This window comes from Psammomys obesus, unplaced genomic scaffold (assembly GCF_907164565.1).
Source record: "Psammomys obesus unplaced genomic scaffold, mPsaObe1.curated_primary_1811, whole genome shotgun sequence".
Lineage (NCBI taxonomy): Eukaryota > Metazoa > Chordata > Mammalia > Rodentia > Muridae > Psammomys > Psammomys obesus.
Window position 1 is genome coordinate 3,761,903 of NW_026590809.1, and position 16,523 is coordinate 3,778,425.

General features: G+C 48.9%; 1 protein-coding gene across 2 annotated transcripts in view; it reads right to left on the reverse strand.

Moving 5' to 3' along the window:
* Positions 1 to 3,140: 3,140 nt before the first annotated feature.
* Slc10a7 (solute carrier family 10 member 7) overlaps positions 3,141 to 16,523 on the reverse strand; it is a 216,550-nt gene continuing 203,167 nt past the window's right edge. For both annotated transcript variants that reach the window (XM_055609064.1, XM_055609063.1), the window contains exons 11-12: positions 8,338 to 8,483; positions 3,141 to 5,492 (exon numbers count right to left, since the gene is read on the reverse strand). In XM_055609064.1, coding sequence (XP_055465039.1) covers positions 5,463 to 5,492; positions 8,338 to 8,483 — 176 coding nt within the window. In that variant the 3' untranslated portion in view covers positions 3,141 to 5,462. The remainder of the gene's footprint in view (positions 5,493 to 8,337; positions 8,484 to 16,523) is intronic.

A 16,523-nucleotide genomic window follows, 5' to 3' on the forward strand; every position in this document is an offset into this window, starting at 1 on the left:
GCAACACTGTTTCATAATCTGCCTCCAACACAGAGAAGGGTCAACCCGTTATCTGATTCACTGAGTCCTCTGGTCAGGCAAGCACCCTGATGCTTACCAGTGCTCCAGGAAGGGTCCTATGAAATCGGTCATTTAGAGCGAGATGTGTGGACTGGCTCCGCCGGTGCAGCGATAGCTGACTCTGCAGGCAGACAGAGAAGTTGAGAAGACGCGTGTTTGGAAGCACAGGGCTGCCACTGCCAAGACCCAGTGAGGTTTGTGTTTTGCCACTTGGGAGCCATGGGGCTTGGTGTCTGGTCTCTCCTGGGCCTCTACTGCCTCTCTTTAAAATGGGAATCATTTCGCCACTGTCAAAAACCATAAAAAGAAAAACGGCACAACTTGTTCGTAGTATCTGCGCATCTAGCGAGTGCCTGGTACCCAGTAGATGACAGAGTGTTTCACGGGCTGTGAGGTGCTCCTCAAGGAGAAATAAACAGCCTAGGAAAGGTATGTGAAGATTGCGACAGAGGGCCACAGAGGGAGGTAGAGAGAAAGTGTGGTTTTGTGGATAGAATCAATAGAAAACCATCTGGGTACAGAAACTGGGCTGGGAAGGTTGCAGCAGAAGAGAAGCCTGTGGTTGCTATGCAACAGAGGAGGCCGGCTTGGGGAGGACAGTGTGGGAAGGAAGGCATGTGGGATTAGTGACGCTTGGAGACAACCATGTACTGAAGCCCGTACTGTAACTGGAAATAGGAGACCAGAACTCCTGATTTGGCTGCTCCTGCTTGAGGCCAGATACTTGGCCGACATTACCCAGAAGTTCCCACAAATGGGGTTGGTGGAGAGAAAAGCTATGACCCCAATCCCTGGTGTGGTGGTTTGACATGGAATGACCCTCATAGGCTCATGTGTTTGAACGTGTGGTTGTAGGGAGGGGCGTTATTAGGAGGTGTGGTCTTGTTAGAGTGGGTGTGGCCTTGTCGAAGTGTCTCACAGTGAAGGTGGGCTTTGAGGTCTTACATGCTGAAGCTATGCCCAGTGTGGTACGCAGTCTCCTTCTGCTGCCAGCAGGTCAGGAAGTAGAACTCCCAGCCCCGGCGCCACATCTGCTTCCGGACTTGATGATGATGGACTTAATCTCTGACCAATTAAAGATTTTCCTTTATAAGAGTTGCCGTGGTCACGGTGTGTCTTCACAGCAATGGAACATGGACTAAAACACCTGGAAACAGCAACACTAAAGACAAGTTGGTGCTGGGTGAGGATGACACCCAATGGAGCAGAGGGGACATTTTAGTTCACACCCACGTGGCTGCCCTCAGAGAGGGCAGTGGCCACAGTGACCGCTCAGAGGGGCTCCAAAGGCGGCTGATGGCAACTGCTACAGACAGCTCCTTCTGCTGCTAGATTCAGGGGACATTCGGCATAGGTAGGAAAAGGCAAGGCCCAAGTGGCACAGGTGGGCCTGGAGGACCTGTAACCAGGTCCTTGCCTTTCTGTGCTCTGGGGATGCAGCCATTTAAAATCTAGCATCCGGCGTCTTCACTGACTCATGAGACAGACTCACATCCTGGTCACTCGCTGACTTCTAGAGACACTTAATAGTCTCCATAAGAGATCCCTTGCATAGATGGGAGTCTTGCAGCATGGAGCCTGATTTGTGGTAGCCCAGGTCTGACTACAGACGATGTGATTCGCACTAGCTCCACCCACTGTTGAATAATCACCACTGCCTCCCCAGGAGCTCAGCGAGTTCCAGGTTCGGAGACAAACTGGTTGCCGTGACTCTGTCCTTCCAACCTCCTTACACTTCTCACATTGGCTCTGTGAGCTGAGACGGGATTTCGCTCTATCTTTGGTGTGTACAGGGAACCTTGTAGAGGACACAGGGCAGTGGCAGAGGGTGACAGACCTAGTCAGAACATGCCCCATGTGAGACAATAAGCGATAGAACCTGACATCGTGGTGGGCTTAGTGTTGGAAAAGATAGACGAGGCTCCAGCCCCAAAACAGCGCAAGTGGCCACACTGACAGCAACTTACGCTCTGGGAATTTTAGGGACCTTAAGGAATCTTGGGGGTCCACATTGCTGAGCTTTTGAAGCTTGGAAGGGCCATCAACAAGGAAAGCACGGATTTCCTCAGCACGCATTCTCATCTTCTGCCAATGGTCTCTAGGGCTGGTGTCGACGGCACACCTTTGAGTTCCTTAGGATTTGTGAGTTGAGATACATGAATGGAGAGCAGCGTCCTCCATCAGTCTGGGCTGTTATTTTTCTCATTGACGTGACAAATTACTGGGCAAAAGCAACTCTCAAGGAAGGGATTGCTGAGCTCGCAGTTCGAGGGTGCAGTCCGCCATAGCGGGGACAGCACGGTGGCGGGAGTCAGACACGAGCCAGGAAACAGGGAGGGAGGCCTGCGCAGCAGTGCTTGGTCTCAGCCCACGAACCGGCACTACCCAGTTAGGGTGATGCTCCCTACCTCGACCAGCTCATCCGAGAACTCCTGAGGTGTCTATTCAGACCTCAGCCACCCTGCCACCTGCTTTTCACCGATCCTCTCCCTCTTCCTGCTTCTACCTCTCGTTCTCCCTGTCTGTCTCTTCGTTGGAACAGAACTAGAAGCCAGCATCCTCAAGCACGCGTCTCCTGTGAGCCACACTCCCAGCCCTCCTTTGTGCACTTTGGTCTGTGTTCGTACTCGAGTCCTCTCCCCCCCTTACTCCTGTTTTCTCTTTTCCTCATTTTTGGGACTTCTCAACTCCATTTTCCCAGCCAGTTCAAAATTCCTCCCACTTACTTCGTCAGACAAATCTGGCATTCTCCAACATAACTGGCTCGCAAAAAGCAGCCCTGGGCTTGGGAAAGGCTTGCCGGAGCACTGTCTTCTCCACTAATCAACACTACAAGGAGCGGGCTGAGCCCACGCCCACCGCCTCTGCGCCTTGTTGCTGTTTCCTTTGGCTCCTTAAGTCTGATGCAAAGACAGTGTACTAAAAATGGCTTTATGGCGTGGTGTGGTGCAGGTGGTGGGTATGGGTGGGAGGGAGGATGATGACCTGGCTGTCTGCTCATCCACATTTGGCGCTGCCCTGAGCTGAGGGAAACTAAGAAATCCCCGGAAACCAGGTAAAAACGAGCCGTAAGATTTTCAGTGATTCCTCAAGTATTCTTTGTTTAATCATAGAATTATTTTTTATTTTCCATTCGTTATAAATAACCCACTTTATTACTTAGCCATCCTTTTGAAAAAAATTTGGTATTTAGCATAAACACTGAGCATCAACCAGAGGTGTGTCAGTTTAAACAGAAACAGAGAAGGATTAAAAAAAAAATGCACAGAATCTTAAATTTTGGAACATGTGTAAAGACTGCATTACTATCCCTTAACATTTCAGACATTAGAAAAACACAAATTTTCGGTGGAAAATGAGTAAACATAAATATAATCCTATGCATTACTTCCATAAAGACACTTGGACAAACAAATGTATCCAGTAGAGATTGACATGGGAAACTATTTTAAGCTGCTAATTGAATCTTAATAAGCATAAATTAAAATAAATTTTGATTTTCTTTTTTGCTCGCTATGAAAAATATGCTATCACATTTGTGTAAAAGGAGAAGTAGCCACAGACAGGTTACTAAAGCTACCTACCAAAGCTTATGATATAAATCGGATTATTTGACAACAAAACACATTTTTAAAGCAAAAGATAAAATGTTATCATAGCCTTTTCAGTTGAATTTTATCCCAGTCACACCTACTGCAGGCGTTACACAGAGAGGTAGATAAGTTGGAGGGGAGACCAGTTCAAATGACATGAAGAATTCTGACTACAGCTCTGGCAGGCACTTCCTCTAAAGCCCAGAAAGCGTGCAGGGATGAGGCGTGAAAACCTTTCTGCTGCAGCAAGCTCACACTTACCAAACAGACTCACTGTGTCCCTCTCCCCAGCAGAGTGCCCTCAGCTTGTTGAGCATGGGTCTTCACAAGGCCAGAACCAGTGTTAGAGCTCCAGTGAGCGTTAGGGGGTCCTGAGACACTGGCACAGAGGACCGGTGCTAGCACCACGATGCCACGCTAACCACCACAAGCCCAGGGAACTCGGACTTCACTGTGGGATTAAAACCACCACTACCAATAACAGCTGCCAAGGAAACAGCAGGGCCTCGGTGAGACCCACGACAACTCGGTCTGCTAAATCAAGAAAGGACGGCATTCCGGGAACACAGGAAAGGTGCTCCCAGCACTGAGCACGTGGCTTCGTTTTCCCTCTGGGTCTGGCTTGAGCTCTTCTGGCCACTGGAGGCAATATCAGAGACTCCTTTGGAGGCTGATGCCCAATTCCAGGCTTAGTTCTGTTCAGAGCCTGGGGAATGGATGGCCATGGTCTTCCGTACCAGCTTCCTTTCCACCTGGCTAGGCAGTGTGGACATGTAACATTTGCTCACGCCCATGACCTTTTATTGTCTTTGACTCCTAAGGCAATATGACTTGACTTCTTAAGAGACGTCGTGAACATTTGTCAAGTAAAGGACGTTCTCACTCATAAATTGTCTCGAATGTTTTAAGTGCGCTTAACTAAAGGGTGTAACAGGAGCAATTTGGAACTGTAACAGGAAAAGTGCCTGGTCCCCGCCGTGGAATGTGAGCCCAGCTCACTGTTAACTGCTACTCTCCGACGGACTGTGACGCTTCAGTGTGTGTAGCTGGGCTGTTGTGAGGGTGCGAGTGAAATGCGAAACAAAGGGATTATGGAAGAAAGAGGAGCAAACTGGGATGTGACTGAAAGCCTCCGGAACCGCAGTCCGTGTTTACCTCAATACTCACATCAGGGCTTTCTTTGAAGCAGCTTATAACAGATTTAAGCTGTTCCCCCACACTCTTGGGACGGGACTGAAGAATTTCTGGGGTGTGCAGGGACTAATTGAAGGGATGCCAGGAGAAGACGATGTCAAGGAATGAGGTACCCTGTGCTTCTCAGCATCTCTCGTCTGTGACCCCCGCTGAGCTGATAAAGAGGCACGCCACGGTCTCAGAAACAAAGAACCGCGCAGTGAATCAAAGTGTGCGCATGAGACTCTGGAATTTTTCACTGTCACCAGGAGGATGGTTTCTGGATGCTGTGACCTCATTTCAAACGTTACAGTAACTATTGGAGTTGTTGTGCACAAAAGGCAGTATGAAGAAAACCTGTTAGCTTTTTGTCCCTTACTAAAACTTTTTTTCTGCATTAGGGAAAAAATTAAGTCTAAAACACTGTACGGCCCCTGAAGTAACCAACGGAGTATGTTTTGGAAATAACGCTCTTGTCAAAAACATTTTAAGGCACTTTAAACAGGTATATCATATTTTTTTTCTGTAAAAAAATAAAATAGGCATCAAAGCAACATTCCCAAGGACAAGTCCTCAGAACCCCTGTATGTACAAGCCTGTACATATATACACGGCTTCAGGAAGCCGAGTCCCGAGTCATACTGTTGGTCTCGTCAGCTTCACTCCCTGCAAGAAATGACAATCAGAGTTAGAAATGACAGTCAGAGTCAGACGGTGTCCACACACAGGCAAAATGTCAGCTCATACCGGGTAACACACGCTGCTGGAGGGGAGAGGCCACCCATGGACACTACCTTCATTCCTGAATGTCCCCACAGGTCCCAGGGTAGTACTGCCACCACTGGAGGATGGCAGACCACCTATGGGAGGTGGGCCTAGTGGGAGACAGTCACTGGGGCGTGTCCTCAAAGGGGAACATAGGACCTTGCATGGGGCCTGCATTCCCTACCCCCGTCCCCAGCAGTAAGAGGAAGGTTTTTTTCTTGCATACACTCCCACCATGACCTGCTGCTTTTCACAGGCCCCAAAGCAACACAGCCAGTTGATTATGGACAGGAACTTCCAAAACAAGGAGCTACAGGAAGCCTTCCATTTTCTTAGTCTTGGTATTTATTAGAGCAACCAAAGGCTGACTGGCACCCTGTACCATATGGCCGATCCTACCCCTAGAAACAGACCCTCTGGCAGCTCCCTGCCCAGACGACGGTCATCTCCCTGAGCCCGGCTATCTGTATACTCCTGCTCTGCACTAGTTGGATATTTGGGGGCTCATTATTATTTGTAAAACACAGGTAATGATGATACCCCGAAGGCTGAGTCTTAGTACTTAGTCTACTAGGTAACTATTCCAGGTCTTTGGATTACTCTAAGTTAGCCAATCCTAACTGGAAAGCCAACAGCATGGCCCAATTAAGTCTCAAAAAAATTTGTGACATTTAGAAGAAAACCCCACTCCAATTAACTTTTTATTTTGCACAAGTAAATATTGTTACCTATAGTATTTGCATTTTCAAACAAGTTCTTCTTGTTGTATTTTCTTTTGTAGTATTGACTCTAGGGCCTCGTGGATGTTAGGTTAACGCTCACTCACTAAGCCATACCTCAGCCCGCCTAAAAATTCATTTTGGCATAGGTCTCACTAAGTTGCCCAGGCTGGACTTAGTTGCCCAGGCTGGACTTACTTAGACTTATTTTGTAGCCCAGAATGGCCTTAAACCTGCTATTCTCTGCCTCACACCCCTGAGTAGTAGCTAGGATTACAGCCCTGCTCAATAAGGCCCAGATAATTTTCATTTTTTTGTCACTATTGATGTGTATTCATTAATACTGAGGAGGCAACACACACACACACACACATACACACACACACACTGATAAAAGAAATCTTCAAAGAAGGTGAAAAGAAAAGTCGCTAGAACCAGTGTCCTGCTGGCTCCGTGGCTGAGCTGGGGCCTGACACTGCTGTCTTTGGGTCACTGAATTCGTGATGACATCAGAGGGGCTAAACTTCTCAGGTGTGACTCAGGGGCTTGCTGGGAGTCTTGTAGAGTGATATTCTGTTTCTGTCATTGTGTTACAGGGTTTTCTAGTTCTAAACCTAGTACTGGGTTCCCCACAGGACCCTGGGAAAATCATCTAACTCTCTCATCCCGTGTCCTAATCTGTCAGATGGACATAGCAAGTTCTGCCAGAGCGTGTCTGTAGCTAAGCTGAGGAGCCAGGCAGGGTGCCTCAGTGTCCACTGCTGGCCAAGGCAGAGAATGGGGCCTGCCATGCACACACAGCGCCAGGGGGGTGCAGCCTGTGGCCATCCTGTCATTCAGGACACAGGGGACACGGCACAGGGCGCTCTGCCACTGGACGCCTCTTCTGTTAGCAGTCACTGCCTTGTGGACACACCAAAGTTACTCGTGGCAGGGCCACACCACGAGGACAGTGTCCACCGTGACACCATATTCTGTGCATAGCCTAAACTTCTTTGAGCCATTGATTTAGTTATTTTGGCTAATAGTTTTGGAAATTAAGTCTCAAGGACCTGCCTATTACGTAAAACACAGGTAATGCCTATTACGTAATAATATTCTGTGCTAAGTATGGGGAAATTAATATTGTGTGGGCTCTTGATAGTTAGCTTTTATATTTAATTGCCAAACGCAGTTTTAGCATTATGGGAAATTAAAAGTGAAAACGGCATTCTGGCTAAGTCCAACTTCAGCCACATCAGAAAAGCATGGATGAAAGGTTGGGCCCACAGGTGGGCTGTACAAGAAGCAAGGAGCGTACCTTTTAAACACCCCATCATTATTCTCATCAATACCAGTGTGCTAAGGAGTGTTTGTGTGCAGTACAAGGATTACTGTCTTTTATAAAGACACATTCAACCCATTCTTCCTGGCCAAACTGAACGGACCAATGTACACTGTAATTACACACTTATTTGTATGTATGATGTATGAATGTGGGTGTGCAGACATGTGTCCTTGTGTACAGGTATCTTCTTCAGTTGCTCATTACCTTATTTTAATTTTTTTGAACTATTGGGTATTTCAAGACCGGGTAGCCTTGGCTGTCCTGGAACTCTCTCTGTAGACCAGGCTAGCTTTGAACTTAGAGATGAACCTGCCTCTGCCTCCTGAGCGCTGGGATTAAAGGTGTGTGCTGCCGCCGCCTGGCTACTCATTGCCTCCTTTTTTGACACAAGGGCTCTCCTTTGTCTAAGTGGCAGCCCAGCTTGCTAGTGGGCCCCAGGCTTTCTGTCTCTGTCTCTGGGGCTGAGAGTTGGAGGGCACTGGCATGCTCAGCCCTCTCTGTGGATGCTGCAGTTTTGACTTGGGTCCTTATGCCTGAGCAGCAAGTACTCTATTCCGTCCAGTCATCGCCCGAACCCATTATTATATTTCACTAATAGAATACATACACTGATATACCAGAACAATAAGTGTATGGATCATTTGATTCCAGAAAGAGCATTTCCGTTCGTCTGGATCCCATCAGATCTTTGCAGTCTCACCTTCTGCCTCGACACCATCCACGACTTTATTGTTGGCACCAACACACTTCCCAGAAGGATCTGAGCTGGGTGGTAGATGAGCAAGGGCACAGATATCAGGGACAGATGCTCATGGCCTGCAAACACTATCTTCAGCATCGGAATTCCTGTCAACAAAGACAGAAAATTCAGAGACAAGCTTGGGCTGGCATCAAATTAAAGGCATGCTCCATGAAAACCAGAACTCTGCAATGACCTCTTACTCTATTTCCCCCTGTGTATTCACAGACCTGAAATGGGAGGCTCTCAGATAAAGTCAACAGATCTTCCTTGCATGACATAAAGCTCTAAGTTCTGTCTGGAACAGACGAAAAGGGGAAGGTGGTCTGCATTCTTCGGCGCCAGCACCTCTCACTCAAAATCAGCAGCTCCTTCATCAGGAGGAGGAAGACTATGAAATGAAGTTGCTCTGGGAAGGCTGGGAGGACTGAGGAAAGGTTAATTGTGGCTCCCTTCTTGCTGGTCGTTAGGGACCCCCAAGGATACAGGAAGAGAGCGTGTGGTCTAGACAGCCATCTCGGGAAGATGCTCTAGCTGGGCGAACATCCTGAGACAGAACCCAGGACCTCACAACCTGTAAGCATGTGCTCCAGCCACAAACCCTGAATGTCATTCTCATGGCTAAGGATCCCAATGTGCTTTCCAGTCATGAAACAACTTGGCATATAACAGGTAAACTGCAAACCTAGTGTCAAGCGAAGGACTCCATGGAACCCAAGCGGACAAATGGTTAACACTCTATAAGAGCGGGCTGTGCCCATTTCTAGGCAACCACCACTGAGGACACCTTTGGCTTCTTTAGCTAGCCAAACCCCAACACCAGCAGCTCAAGGTGATTACCCATTACTTTCCCATGGCCATGCTCTTCTGCTGTGTACATATGCCAGCTCTCAAAACCAAGTGCTTCAAACCCTCAGCTTTCTACTTGTTCTTCCTCCATGGTCTCTGATAAGGGCCCAAGCTCCTCAACAGCGCCCGAGGGTGGGGCATAGGTGGCTTTTTATTTACAACACATCAGGGAAGGCTTGGCTTTTTCAATTATTTTTAGCCTGCTAGTCAACGTCAAACCTTCATGCAAAAATGTATTTCCTGGCGCTCTCTTTTTCAGAGTTGCACAGAGCGCTGATGCATGATGGGAAGACTCACCCCTCCCGAACAGGACCCTGTTTCAGGGCTTCCCTGGCACGTGTGGAGGCACTTTCTGTCCTCTATTTCCATGCTCACTAAAAAGCCCTCAGAATATATAACAAACAAGACAAAGAACAGAGGGAAACAAAATATCGTAGCCCTTTAAAAAAAATCTTAAAATCTACGTGTTGGAAGGTCAGCAGAGCCTAGGATGCACGTGTCACTCCCCTGTCTAGACAAGCTCTCCATCCTGTGGTCTACATGCAGAACCCAGAGGATAAGGACGTTTGATGGCTCTGCTGCTCCTGAGGGACTTCCAAGAAGGCACCAAGGGGAAGAGACCCAGCAAGGAGGAGCACTGAGGGGGAGCACGTGGGAGCCCAAAGGGAATAAACTACAGACGTTCGGAGAGCTCTTGTCCTTAAAGTGATGAGAACAGGCTTCCTGACTAAAATTTAAGAACTGCCGTTGCTCAGCTAAATCGTCCATGTATCCAGGCTCTTCGCCTTTCTCCAGCAAGCTTCAGTGGGTTCAGAGAGGCAGCCAGGGGTCTGGTGCCGCTGCTCTCAAGCCAACAGAAGGAACTGCCGACTCCACAGGCTAAGTAAACACACACCAGAGGCTCCCGGACTGCCACGAAGCAGGCAGGCAAAGCAGAAATGAAGGCACACAGCAGCCTCACGCCAAGCTTGCTGCCCTTGGTAACCTCACTCCTGACTCTGTGTGCGCCGCAACCCGAGGGCGCAGAAGAGGGGCTGGTGTGCGCCTGCTCCCCGGGCAGTCGGGCTTTGGCAGTGCGCTCCTCCGGACTGTGGCTTCTCCAGGACAGCAGACTCCAAACTCCCCTGACCCCCACAGCACGATGGTACTGGGATTCCGAGTGGATCAAAAGCAAAGCTACTGTCAGGGCCACACCACGCGGCTGCCGTTTGACCTTCTAGAAGCTTTGTGTGCTGGTGGTCTTGCCCTTCTCTGAACTGAAGGTCTGAAGCTCTCTGGTGCTGCAGGTCCCTCTCATCTTCAAACACACCTTCTCTTCACAGGGATGTGGTGAACGTCGGTCCCTTGGCTGGCTGTACCCTCGACGGTCTTGCCAGTGTGGATGTGAAGATGGAAGGAACTGGGAGGCTCGTTGCTCCCACTGCTCTGCTTCAGCCGGCACTGACTTCTTCATGGGACACTGGCAGTCAGCAGCTAGCTCCTACTGGCAGCTCACTGTGCTCTCGGGGTCTCTCTGGAAGCCTGGGCCCTGCTACCCACTCTTTCTCTAAGCATTTGGTTCTGAGAGTCCTAACTCGCTTGTCCCAGCTTCAGCCACTTCCTCCCAGCAAGACTCCTGTGTTTCCTCGTGGCCCTCCTCCACTTCCATTTACTGAGAGCACAGAGCTACTCTGCTAGCAGGCCTTGGTGGCGCGTTTCTCACTGGGCCTTATAGGACAGTCGCTTGCCTTGCCTGAAGGAGAAAGGGTCCAGGATGACCTGCAGCCGTGCACACATTTGTCACCTCAGATAGGACCTTCTCCCCACCACTTTACGTGCCGACAAGACTTCCGAGGCCGTTATTAATTACACTCCCCATCGCTAACCTCCCTAGCGACCAATATTAAACACAGGGATGGAAATCATATTTCAGAGGTAAGAAGCTTGGTGTCAGTGATGAGGCCCGAGTCCTTCAGTGTGTCCGCTGGTTGTCGCAGACACCTCAGTGACAGAAGGGCACTCGCAATGAAAGTCGCTGTAAAGTCCATCTTACTTTTCCACCATTCAAATACCTGCTTTACTTTTCTAATTTTAGGGTTCCTCTCAAATTGTTTCCTTCAGCGTTGCTTTGTTTCAGCCGTCGAGCGTGACTGCAGCGGACCCTCATATCCTCCAAGGTCTGGGTGGAAAAAGAAAGGCGGGAGAGGCGGAGAGACAGTGTATTTCCCAGTCAGCAGGTCCTGTGTTGTGATGCTACTCGCTCTGCCTGCGGTGCCTCTGCCAGTTGTCCAGGGATATCTGGACAACAGCTAGAAGCCACAGAGGAGCTATAGGGTCTTCCAGAAGCCACTATACCAGCACTCTTGATTTCTGCCACTTGGCAATGGAGCTGCCATGTTGAATCAGGAAATCAGTATAGTTTTTGTTCCAGCAGCTTGTAGATAGAGACACACTCTTGCCCTCTTCTCTTCCAGGGTTAATAGCTCACTGAACCTCATCGCACCAGCACTCAGGTGTGTTGGCTTAGTCCCAGGCTGTACCTGAGCCCAGTGTTATGGCTTAGATCTTGTGTCCTAGAAGGCCCAGCCATTAAAGGCTTGGAGTTTCGGGACATACTGAAACCTTTAAGAAGATAAGTCTTATAAAAGGAACTTAGGTCATGTGGGCTGTGCCCCTGAAGGCTCAGTGGACCCCCGGCCTCCTTCTCTCTCTCCTTTTGTTGCCTGTTAAGCACGAGGCGGAGAAGATGTTCTGCACTTCTACCATGTACTCAAAGTTGATGTTCTGCCACAGGCCCAAGAAGACAGCGCTATGACCATAGACTATAACCTTGGAAACCACGGGCCCAAATAAACCTTTCCTATTTCAACTGCTGACACACCCAGGCACCACGTCAGAATGTCGGCCACTTCCTACTGAGGGCGCCCTGAGCACCCTGAGTGCAGTCTGATCACGTGGAGGCATGCTGGAGCCCTGTGCTCTCACGGCTCCCTGCATCCCAGCACTCGTGATGCCTCCGGGCTCCTCTCCATCCCCCTCGGCTCAGGCTCTACGATCTGCCTCACCCCCAGGCCTTTGCTCAGCTTCCTTTGTCTAGATGCCCGTCAGTTCTCGGTACCCACTTTACCCTTTAGCCTTCTGCGCCCGGGTTGCCCCCTCTGAGAATGCAGACTGACGAGCCCTTCTCCACATGACCCTACTGGCCCTCAATCCTTACCACAGCCTGAACCTTCATGTTTCCTTCAACAAGCGGCAGGTCAGCAGCAGTTTGTGATTCATCCTTGAGGGTATAGTAGGCGCTCACAAAAACACATCGAAGGAAGGGTTTGTAATTTTTCCAAATTCCACAATAATGCTACTATACAGATTATCACCTCATCTTTAACTACATTTGTTAATTAGGAAAAAAACCAATTAGCAAAAACTAAAAAACCCAAACAAACTTACTTGAGTTTTCCTTTTAAAGTAAAATTTAAATACGAGATTCTTTTCATCTTCCTATCACAGCAGTAATATAAATGAAGCAAATTAATTTTAATGCTCCCAGGTTCTGAGTCGGTGTCAGCATGGTTGACAGGATCCAAGCAGACTTTATGAGATGGCATTTGACTTTATGGACGCGAACACTGTGCACACATTTACAATTTTACAGGGACTTTAAGCTGTCACGCTGGAAAATGTTTATAAAACATTAATCAAAAAGTGCCTCTTTAATACAATGCATTGTCTGAAAGATGTGAGAAGGTGCATGTTGTAAATGGATTCCTTTCCTGACTAACGTAATTTCCACGGAAAGCATCTTCCCACTGCTCTCCATGCACACTGTGTGGGTAGAGAAAGAGCACTCTCCCCACATTACTACCTGATCCGAGCACTTGGGAAATCACTAATGTACGGCGTGCCATATTTCCGTGTCACACATGACACATTCGTCTAAAATTATCCAACAGGGTTTGACACTGCAGCACATTCCATAAGCAGAGCTTTCAACTGACATCTGCCACGCAGGAACTTCAAGAACGCGCTTTCTTCTACTAACAAGCGAGTAAGGGCTTGCTTTCATCCTACACCCAGGAAGGAGGGGATGAAACGGGGTGGACAAAAACACGCTCCCCCTCTCACTTAAGTATGTTTATTTTATGTTCTTTGAATTAGAAAATTCCCTTTGTATCGCGCTCAAGTCGCAACAGTTGCTGCTTTGTGTTAGATGAGCATTTCCTGACTTACCTTTGAGAAACGGGTACTTTTTTCTCCAAGATTAAACATGGCCTTTTCTTTAACTGCCATGCAAGGCTGTCCTCTGGTTCACAATAAAAAGGTCTAGTCTGCAACACTGTTCAGAGTTACCTACTTGTAGCCGCACAGTAATTTCATCATCATTCAGTTCTTCCTTCCTTCCTTCCTTCCTTCCCGCCCCTCCCTCCCTCCCTCTCTCCTTTCCTTCCTCCCCTTTGAAGTGGTTTGCCTCAGCTTTTTCTACCTGCTATGGCTGTAAGGAGAGAAACAGGCTGGCCTCCTGCCTTCCACGCTGGTTTCTGGCGGCTCTCTCCTGACCACATCAACGTCCTACCGTTGCAGTCAGACCCTACTGTTCCTGGCTTACCGAGAATCCACAATTCAAAGCTTGAGGCCAATTATGAAAAACGCATAGAGTTCTATGGGTTCTTGCCTCTTTGCACCAATTTTCAAACTCATCATCTCAACTCAGCTTCTCGTCAGGTCCAGCTCAGATCAGATAGGCCTCCCTGTCTTCAGACTCTTCCTCTCATCAATCCTAGAAACCACAGCCAGATTAATCTTCTCAAAACACATTAATTAAAGCCAATACCCTGATCGCAAGATGCAGTGAGTTTCCAGGGCCCATTCATCAAATCCTGTACCTCCTCAACTTTAGTGAAAGATAATTACAGCTGCCATCATCTGGAAAGTGCCACTGATGCGAAGGGCTTGGTCTGCACGGCTCGGCCAGTCCTCACAAGGCCCCTCGGAAGTAGGTGTCGCTTCGTCACCGACTGGGGCTAACGAATTCATACCGTTAAGTAACTTGTCTGACCCCACACCTGTGAAGGTGGAACTGGACCTGCTGTAATTGTTTTTAACTACAGATCTCTGAGGACTCTACTAAAGTAAACTTCACAGACCATTTGCTGTCACTGGCTCAAGCCTTGAGCATCAAGCTCAACCTTGGCCTTTCTCTTTATGTATCAAGGCCCATGGGCTCATCAAGACTTGGCTTACATCAGCCTCCATCTTAAGGGTGGCCTTCCTCCTGACGGGTCTTTTGCAGGAGGAGGACATGCTCTCTGGTTACACCACATACTCTAGCATTGACTTAGGCCTCCATCATTTTCTTTCTCTAACTCTTCTACTGAGTTTAGGGATGGGACAGGTACACAGCACAGAAATGATCATTTCAGAAAACGTGCTAACACTTCCTATCCTGAAAAAGACAGTTTTAGAACAAATCCGAGGCACTCCACTAGACGCTGAGGCTAATGTGTGCCCTCCCTGCTCGAGGAGAGGAGTACAAAGTGGCAGGGGAGACAAAGCGGACTGCCAAAGAGCGTGCAATCTGAGACAGCGGTGAAGTGTCCGGCAAGGGCTTCGGTACTCCGAGGGTCTGGACACACTGGCTTTCCCGCTTAGCCAAGAGATGGCACACGCTCCACTGACTCCCTTCAGAGGTCATTCTCCTGAAGCCATAGGACTTGTTCTCCATTACATGCTTTCTCGGAGTCTCACTGACTTCTGGGGGGAGCTCCTGGCAAATCTGGAATTCAGTTGCTTCTCTCTTGTCATGGTTTCCCACTTTTGTTGACTTTGTTCTCAGGAACACCATAAGTTTAGCATCCAAACGTGCGACTTCTTGTTACCTCATGTCTCTCTCACACGCCTCTCAGGAAAGCTCCTGCTTGCCCTAAAATCCGTCATGAGCTCTACGGAGCAGTCACTGTGTGAGGAACATGGCTCTTCTTTTCAAACACCAATAGATGATGTCCCCTCACGGCCACACAAGCCCAGGCACACACACTCACTGTTCTGACTGAAGACAGAAGAGTCAGAGAAAGTGAAACTCACGAGCACTGATTTACAGTCCTCCTATGCACAGATCCTAGAGCATGGAACAATGCCACAGCAAGGCCTTAACTGCAGTCTCGGGATCGGTTAGAACAGGCTCAGGCTGACCCTAAAGCACGCTGGTTTTCAGCAACAACAGCCGTGGTTTCAGGCAGGGGTTAATTCTTGTTATGTGTGTGTGCAGGTGTGTGTGTGGGGTAAAGTGCTGTACATGTCTGTGTGGACGCCAGAGGTCAGCCCTGGGTGCTGATCCCCAGGAGCCACCCACCTTGTCTTTTGACAGAGTGTCTTTCCCTGGGCTCTGGTTAGGTTAGACTGGCTGGTCCATGCGCTTCAGGCCTCTGCCTCTCTCCACCCTCCACCCCACAAGCGTGTGCTAAAATAGCCAGCCTCTTAACTGTTCTGGGAGTTAAACTCACGCTCATGCAATGAGCACTTTACACACCAAGCTTTCTCTCCAGGCCCCACCCATCATTCACAGAATCAGCGGCCTCCGCTGGCTGTACAGTGTGGCATTGAGAAGCCTGGAGCTAGAGCCACTCCTGGGTAGAACCCTATTCTACAGCTGCTGCCTATTGATCGTGATTGGGCCAGCTATTCCAGCTGCTCCACACCAGTCAAATGAAGCTTATTTCCCATACTTGCTCTTGAAGATAAGGAGGAAGAGAGATAACACAAACCGTTCATGTTTATCTACTCTGTTCCACAGAGTTCCTCCCTGTTTAGCGGGTGGTCGGTGCATGGCACAGTGCCAAAGCCAGGCAGATGACAAGTTCCACCCAGTAACAAGTCACTGCGCAGCACAGAGGAAATGCAGCACAGACCAGTGGGCAGAGAGTGGACTCCAAAAGCCAAGAGCGTTTGCTCCTTTTAGTGTCACTCCCTTGCAGAGTTCATACAAGAACAGCTAGCCACTTCTTGGTGGGTATGGTCCCTCACAGGGGTTATCCAAGACCAGCTAGCCACTTCGGGGTGGGTATGGTCCCTCCCAGGGGTTATCCAAGACCAGCTAGCCACTTCCGGGTAGGTGTGCATGGCTCGGCTGGTTGTCCTGAGAGGCTTGGGGGCTACATTTCTTGTCTAGGTGGTGTTTAAACTGCACGGACCTCAGATTCTGGCCATCACTCTGGGCTTTCCCCAAACGGAAAGGAGACACGATGACACAGAGCATATGGACACTAATGATGGGTTTTCTGCTCCAATGCTCTGAACATCCCAATATGCAGGGTGGGCATACCCTT